Source organism: Pongo pygmaeus, chromosome 5, assembly GCF_028885625.2.
Source record: "Pongo pygmaeus isolate AG05252 chromosome 5, NHGRI_mPonPyg2-v2.0_pri, whole genome shotgun sequence".
Lineage (NCBI taxonomy): Eukaryota > Metazoa > Chordata > Mammalia > Primates > Hominidae > Pongo > Pongo pygmaeus.
This window is the reverse complement of record NC_072378.2, coordinates 11699159-11707580: the sequence shown is the minus strand read 5'-3', so window position 1 is coordinate 11707580 and position 8422 is coordinate 11699159. Positions and strand designations below refer to the sequence as shown.

Here is an 8422-nt window from a genome sequence, read left to right as displayed (position 1 = left end):
TGCAGTGAGCAGAGATCGCGCCACTGCACTCCAGCCTAGGCCACAGAGCGAGACTCCTTCTCAAAAAAAAAGGGGGGACTCAGTAGGGAGAGGAGAAATATCAAAGTGGGAGTCTCAGAGTGTGCAGAGCAACATTGTTCCTTTGTAGGCAGGTACACTGGTTGGATTAGGGTTCTCTAGAGGGACAGAACTAATATATCGGGGGACCTGCCCCGATAATCACGTAGGTTCTTTTCTATTTTCCTAAGCGTTGGCTGGCTTGAGAAATAAAAGGACAGAGTACAAAAGAGAGAAATTTTAAAGCCGGGCGTCCAGGGGAGACATCACATGTCGGTAGGATCCGTGATGCCCCACAAGCCACAAAAACCAGCAAGTTTTTATTAGGGAGTTTCAAAAGGGGAAGGAGTGTGCGAATAGGTGTGGGTGACAGACATCAAGTACTTAACAGGGTAATAGAATATCACAAGGCAAGTGGAGGCAGGGTAAGATCACAGGACCACAGGACCAAGGCGAAATTAAAATTGCTAATGAAGTTTCGGGCACCATTGTCATTGATAACATCTTATCAGGAGACAGGGTTTTGAGATCAACCAGTCTGACCAAAATGTATTAGGCGGGAATTTGTTCTTCCTAATAAGCCTGGGAGTGCTATGGGAGACTGGAGTTTATTTCACCTCTGCAATCTCGACCATAAGAGAGAGGTACGCCCCGGGGGGGCCAGTTCAGAGACCTGCCCCTAGGTGCGCATTCTCTTTCTCAGGGACATTCCATGCTGAGAAAAAGAATTCAGCGATATTTCTCCCATTTGCTTTTGAAAGAAGAGAAATATGGCTCTGTTCTGCCCGGCTCACCGGCAGTCAGAGTTTAAGGTTATCTCTCTTATCCCCTGAACAATTGCTGTTAGCCTGTTCTTTTTTCAGGGTGCCCACATTTCATATTGCTCAAACACACATGCTGTACAATTTGTGTAGTTAACGCAATTATTACAGGGTCCTGGAACGATATACATCCTCCTCAACTGACAGGATTAAGAGATTAAAGTAAAGACAGGCATAGGAAATCACAAGGGTATTGATTGGGGAAGCGATAAGTGTCCATAAAATCTTTACAATTTATGTTTAGAGATTGCAGTAAAGACAGGCATAAGAAATTACAAAAGTATTAATTTGGGGAACTAATAAATGTCCATAAGATCTTCACAATCCACATTCTTCTGTCATGGCTTCAGCCGGTCCCTCCGTTTGGGGTCCCTGACTTCCCGCAACACTAATAGGATGTATGTATATAAGAAGGGGAATTTATTAAGGAGAATTGACACACAATCACAACAACAGGCCGTCTACAAGTTGAGGAGCAAGAAAGCCAGTGGTGGATCAGTCCGAGTCTCAAAACCTCAAAATTAGGGAAGCCAACAGTGCAGCCTTCAGTCTGTGGACAAAGGCCCAAAAGTCCCTGGCAAACCACTGGTATACATCTAGGAGTCCAAAAGCTGAAGAACTTGCAGTCCGATGTTCGAGGGCAGGAAGCATCGTGAGAGCATGGGAGAAAGATGAAGTCCAGAAGAGTCAGCAAGTCTAGTCCTTCCACGTTCCTCTGCCTGCTTTATCCTAGCCACGCTGGCAGCTGATTAGATGGTGCCTACCCAGACTGAGGGTGGGTTTGCTTCTCCCAATCCACTGACTCAAACGTTAATCTCCTTTGGCAACACCCTCATAGACACAGCCAGGAGCAATACTTTGCATCCTTCAAACCAATCAAGTTGACACTCAATATTAACCATTACACTGAGTTCAGATGGCAGCTCTGCCTCTTACGAAGTGTTGAACACATCGTTTTAGCAGATCGGACTTCCATTTCCTCATCTGAAAATGTACTTAATACATAATAGTACTTACCTCATAGTGTTATTTAGAGTGCTAATCAGCTAATATGTGTAAAGCAACTGGAACAATGCTTAGCAAACAGTAAGTACTATAAAAGTATTAGCTTCTGTTATTATTTGCAATTTAGCCCAGGCTGTGGAGTTTTGTACAGAGTTTTATGTACCCATTTCCCAGATCACCCCTTCCTTTGAGAATGGTTTGCTATGGTCTATGTTTGTGTTCCCTGCAAATTCCTGTGTTGAAATCCTAACTCCCAGGGTGATGGCATTAGGAGAGGGGAGCTTTCAGAGGTGATTAGGTCATGAGGGCAGCGTCTCCATGAATGGGATTAGTGGCCTTATAAAACAGACCCCAGGGAGCTTGTTTGCCCCTTCTACCACAAGAGGACTCAGCCAGGAGGCACTATTTATGAACCAGGAAACCGACCCACATTAAACACCAGGCACTCTGTCAGCATCTTGATGTTGGACTTCCAGCCTCCAGAACTGAGAAATAAATTTCTGTTGTTTCCAAGCTTCCCAGTTTACAGTATGTTGTTATAGCAGCCCCAACAGATGGAAAAATAAAACATGGTTACAATGCAGACCTCCATGGCGGGCTCAGGTTTTCTCTCCCCCCATCTCCCGTTCCTGATGTTGGGAGTCTGTTGACTCTTAGGAGGTGGGTTTGTTTATGTTTTGTCCTCCTTGTCCAGCCTACAGTTCTTTCTGCTAGTACTTTTAAGCCCTGGTTAAGTCATTGAAAAGCACCCATTACAGACTTACATAACTGTGTCAGGAGCATTTCTCTGAGGGATTTGCTCACCCCTCGGAGTCAGTTGCCCAGGGAAACAAGCTGGCGATGTCACAAGGCATCCACTTCTAGTTCTTCCTCAGTTCCCTTCTGTGGAGCCTGAGTCAGAGCCTAGTCCTGCACGCTGCCTAGCCCAGCCATGTCTCATCCTATTCATGGCAGAGCAGGGACTCTCACCCTCTCCCAGCAACGTCTAAAGTCAGGTATATTGGGGTCATAGCCACAGTAAGGATGGTCTCCTGTGCTGCTTCTTCCCTCTCAGGGCACAGAAATGCCTATGCAAATGGAGTGTCTAGGACAGCCCTGGGTTACTCTTGGTTCTCTAGGGTATAGATACAAAACTGAAAAAAAAAAAAAAAAAAGAAAAGAAAAGAAACCGTTGGAGCTGCTCCCTGGAGGATCAAAGGTTGTTGCAGACTTTCTAGAATCTCAGAGACCTCAGGAGCAAAATTACAACACACTTTTCCTTTCTACTGTTCATGCCCTAAGCACACCCATGAACTGGTTTATCAACCTGCTCCTCCTTTTCTCAAGAGATAAGGTTGCAACTTCCTTGTTATATGCAAATGAAAAGAAAAAAGAATACAGCCATGGAAATATTTCGTTAGATTTTTCTAGTATTTCATGCTTACTTCATTTAACCATGCCTCTGCCCCAGTGCCCTAGTGAAACAGTACAATGTACAGCTCTTGCATTGCTACCTGCCCTTCTCAAAGCCCACATGTTGTATTTTATGCAAATCTACAGATTATCTATCATTATCTAAATGCAGGCATCTGAAAACCAGTAATCCTGTCTCTGAAGTTTATCAGGAAAGGAGCTTAAAAGAGAACCAAATTCAGCCTGTATTGGAACTCTCAGTCCCAGAGGGGTGTGGTTTATAGCTCTCTGGCCTGCTGTTGAACTTGAGCTGTGACCCACAGAAAGACGCCAGAAACTACTCAAGACATTCACGGTGCCCCGGTCGGCACTAGCCATGACGAAGACTTCTACATGCATATACCGCTTCCTTGTTCTGAGCTGGTATACTTTCCTCAATTATTACATCTCACAGGAAGGAAAAGACGAGGTGAAATCCGAAATCTTGGCAAATGGTGCAAGGTGGAAATATATGACGCTGCTTAATCTGGTAAGTCCATATGGCCGTACCAGGAACCGATCCATTTCTCTAGAATATCAGTGCTGCCACACATATCATCTTTGAATTTTATTAAATACACAAATTTGTTATTTGTCTTCCTTCTTCACCGTTTTGTGAGTTTTGGGTTTTTCGTTTACTTAACAATTTGCTCTGATAAACCCAATTTGGAAATTATCTATAGTTAACATCTCTGTGTTGGCTCATTGTTAAATGCTCTCTTGAAAAAAAAAAAAATCTCATCTTGGAGCTCTTTTCAGATGAGCTCAAAGAGGGGACCATGCTAATGGTTTCACCGTGGGATTAACTACAAATGCAGGAGGCATTTTGAACTTTGCTTGGGGAAGTCTGTGAAGAGAAGGCAGAGTGGCGTATGGTGTGTAGGAAGTGTAATTTCCAATGAAGGAATAATGCCATTTTACAGCACACACAGACTAACAGATTTATCTAAGAAAAGCAAACACATTTTGCCATGTTCAGCTCCCACCTCAATTTTTTATAGGTTCAGCCTCCATCTTAAAGGACAAATCACCCAACCGAATGGCAAATACACATTTTCAACTCTTTAAAAACCAATCTTATGACTTAATCCTTTCTTGTCTTCCTAACCTGGCTGACTGCATTCTGATGAAGTGTGAATGAATGGGAGAAAAGTAGATTACAAAAAATACTTTGAGGAATAGGTTTTAAAAAATACTTTTAAAGTTAAAAGCTAATAATGGGGAATCATTTGGGGATGTGAATTAATATTTGAGGTTTTTGACTAAAATCTTGGGTGCCACATAAACATCTGTTTTCAGAATCGTAATCCTCGTTTGACAAGCAGAGAATGTATGTGATCAGAAACTGTGACACTCTGAAATGCTAAGGAGGTGGAAGTGGAGAGAGTTAAAATCAAAGAGGCCCAAAGCGGCTGCTTCCTCCTCACTGGTTGGTTAGTGGCCTCTTTATTTGGGCCTGAAAAATTGGAACCCTGAACACAGCTCCAGTGTGTTTGAAAACTTCAAGGTGACTACTTGTTTCAATCATGGAATTTTATGAGAAAAACAAACAGAAACAAAACAAAAAATATTTTTTGTAGAACTAGGAGTACCACAGTAAACAACAACAATAACAACAAAAAACCCACACACACACACGCGTGCATACACACACACCCCTAAGGTTTGTGTCTCTATTGACTTTCTATGAAAAACAGTCAACTAAAAGGGACGTGTGTCTGTAGTTAGGACTGACTTTCTAATAAAATCCAATTCCAGTATGAATGTCCTACCTCACACTATGTGTGGCTAAGAATAGATTTATCACCACACTCATTAACCAGCTCCCTTACTTCTTTGTATATATATATACACACACACACACACAACTGGTCCTGACTTTTTAATTCTAGCTCACCTACATTTCCAAGAGCCCTTATTTTCCAAGAGTGAGAAAAGTCTCTTATCTTGTCAGTGATACTGTCATTTCCTAGTGTTAATCCCAATTTTGCTTCCCTGATTGATCAGCTACCAAATCCTATTAGGTTTTCCTTTTACTAAGTTCATCCTTTCTTCTTCAACCTTACTGTCTCTCATTCCAGGCTTATATGAAGCCTTCCTGGATGACCATATCATCTCTTTACGGTCCTTTCATGGTCTAATCCAGCCACTCAGATTCCAAATTAATCTTCTCAAAGCACTGGTTTTGGTTTGTTTTTTAATACCATGACCTGGATCTAAAAGTGTGGTCTGCTGCTCAGGAAACCACAGTGGCTCCCTCCTGCCTCATGGACCCAATGTCAAACTCCCGATTCAAGAGCTCACCTGCCCAACCAGCAGGTTCCCTCTTCCTGGGAGGCTGGTCTCTTCCGCAGTAAGGACTGCGTCTCACTACTATTGGTCCCTGGGCTTCCTGCTGTCACTTCTCTGCCCAGTGTTCTCTCTGTCCTTAGAAGAAAGGCCTACTTACCTCTCTTCACCACATTGCTTCTTTCATAGAAGATTGGGAATCACATATACTCCCCCCAAATCTTTGCTGACCAACTCCAGTCCAAATTTCCTTTTCCTTTCTCTGATTTTCACAGCATCTCTCAGTCTCCGCTGATTTATGTGTAGTGTTGTTTTCTAATTCCCTCTCTCCCTGCCATGTGAGTCTTAACATTCCAATCAAACTTTGGCTCCAAAACAGAAGTTCTTTTTCTCCTAGGTCCTTGCCAACCCTAACTGTCTATATTTCTACCTTGAATTCAGCACAGTGCCTGGCACAGGATACCCACATATTAAAAAGCTGCAACTTGGTACGTTGACGTGACCTCAGCCTTTCTGCATCCTTGAGCAGTCCCTCTCTCCTGGTATCTTCTGGCCCTCGTAAATAAACTGAGGGGCTTACCTGTGGTGATTTTCTTTCTGAGCTCCATTAGGAGTCATCTTGAAAGTGTGACCTAATGAAATGCTTCCCAACTGGTGAAGATGGGTTGAGTGTATTTCAAAGGATCAATTTAATGTAGATTTTGAATATGCTTAAGGTGAAATATTGGACCTGAAAATGTCTAGCTCTTGAGATCTCATGGGCTGATGAACGGTTGTGTTTCCTAATGATTAATTAGTGTTCATTCATGACTAATTAATTGGTGGTTGTGCTTATTAAGTCATAAAGGTCTCACAACTTGTGCTCACATTCTTATATTTATTTTACCTCAGTTTGGGGAAGTTAGTATCCAATCCTGCTTACCAGAAAATGTACACCCCTCCTCGTAAACAGCTTGAATTTATAATTGGCTGAGTATCATTTGTGTCCCCTTTGTAAGAGCAAAGCCCCCTTTTGTGCCAGTTGGCATTGAGAGCATTGCCCCAGTTCCCCTTGAAGCTATCCCAGGGGACTGGAAGGGGAGACAGACAAGAGTTGCACTGAGCTACTCCCCTGGGGTTGGTGGTAGTGGCTAAGGTGCCATTGAGAATTGGTCAAGGTGACCCATTTCTGACTAAGGAGAGTGAAGGTAGGAGAGGACAGATAGGAGTCTCTGCCTAATAAGAGAGTAAACTGACCTCAGGGAAGGGGCTACTGATTCCCTGCTGGGAGGGAGAGGTGGTGTTTCACAATGGTTACAATTGTGATCTCTGGGATGGCACCTCAGTCCCACTGCTTGCTGCCCCCAAGACCCTGGGCTAGGCACTTCTTTGTGTCTTTCATTTCCACATCTGTCAAATAGAAATAAAAATAGTAGCTAACTATAGGGTAGCCATGGGGGAGAAATGATCTGACAGGTGGGAAGCGCTCAGAATGACATCAGCATGGTGTTAGGCAGTGGACGGTGGGGAGAGAAGATGGGGAGGTGATGGTGAACTTCTCTGGGTAGAGAAGGTGATGCAGGAGGGTGACTTAGTAGGTGGAGGCCAGCAGGAGTCATCCACCCCCTTCCCCTTCATGGCTCCTATTTCTCCCTCCCCGAGCTGCGTGCCCCGTCTTCCCAGCTGGAGAAGGACCACTGCCGAGCCACTGCTCTCCCTGCTGTAGCTGCCCGCAGGCACCAGGCAGTCCTGGTGGTACAGTCTGCAGGCTCCAGCAGACAGCCATGCAGAATGGGGAACCCCAGAGGCTAGGCGTGAGACTAAGGCAGTGCCATGGGTGTCCTCAAGCTGCTTAGGTTGGCTCAGATCATCCAGTGCCTGAGTCCTCCACAAATGCTATGTCCCTTGCTCTCTGTCCACCCCATTTCCATCCAGGGACTGTCCCTAATCCCAGGGAATATGAGCTAGGGGGTTTAGGGCAAGGCTCAGCAGCCACAACTTGGCTCGCAGAATTCATTCAGTTTATTAAGGTTTCCTCTTTTTAAAGATAAACTTCCTTCTGAAACATTGTTAGAGGTGGGGCCACATAACTGGGATCTCCAGGGGAGATTCTGAGTGGGTCCCTCCCTCCCCACGCCCCTGACACCCCCTTCAACAACAGAAGCATGACCTTTCCCTCCCTTTTCATAAGTTGCCCAAGCCCCAGGCAGCTCCATTGTCATCACCCTCAACTTCTCATGCTGACAACAGTGGCATTACCACATAAGTCCTTGGGGATGCTGGCCTGGGGCTGGGGGAACAGAGGACCTGGGAGGACTCTATGGGTCTAAACTCCAAGGCAGCCTGTGAACAGTGAGAAGATGGGGTTGAATTTATAGTATGGCACCCACTTCAACACTTGGGGTCCAACCTTAAGTAATCTATGGCACTCTTTATTTATTTATTTATTTTTGAGATGGAATCTCCTTCTGTTCCCCCAGGCTGGAGTGCAGTGGCGCGATCTCAGCTCACTGCAACCTCTGCCTCCCGGGTTCAGGTAATTCTCCTGCCTCAGCCTCCTGAGTAGCTGGGACTACAGCATGCGCCACCAGGCCTGGCTAATTTTTTTTGCATTTTTAGTAGAGGTGGGGTTGCACCATGTTGGCCAGGCTGGTCTCAAACTCCTGACCTTGTGATCCGCCTGCCTTGGCCTCCCAAAGTGCTGGGATTATAGGCATGAGCCACCGCACCCAGCCCCTATGGCACTCTTCAGCAACATGGAGTCAGAAATACACTTAACTATTTCTGCCTCACAAAGATGCACTTCGATAGCTGAAAGGGTAAGGACTGAGAGAACTATG

At 44.8% G+C, this 8422-nt stretch overlaps 1 protein-coding gene across 2 annotated transcripts in view; it reads left to right on the top strand.

Moving 5' to 3' along the window:
- The first annotated feature begins 2745 nt into the window (after positions 1 to 2745).
- The window catches only part of ADTRP (androgen dependent TFPI regulating protein), a 66331-nt gene continuing 60654 nt past the window's right edge, over positions 2746 to 8422 (top strand). Inside the window, exons 1-2 of one of the 2 annotated variants that reach the window (XM_054492402.2) lie at positions 2746 to 2878; positions 3448 to 3804. In XM_054492402.2, the coding sequence (XP_054348377.2) occupies positions 3652 to 3804 (153 nt within the window). In that variant the 5' untranslated portion in view covers positions 2746 to 2878; positions 3448 to 3651. Of the gene's footprint in view, positions 2879 to 3425; positions 3805 to 8422 lie in introns of those variants that run through there. The other variant, XM_063665800.1, reaches the window with a different exon arrangement.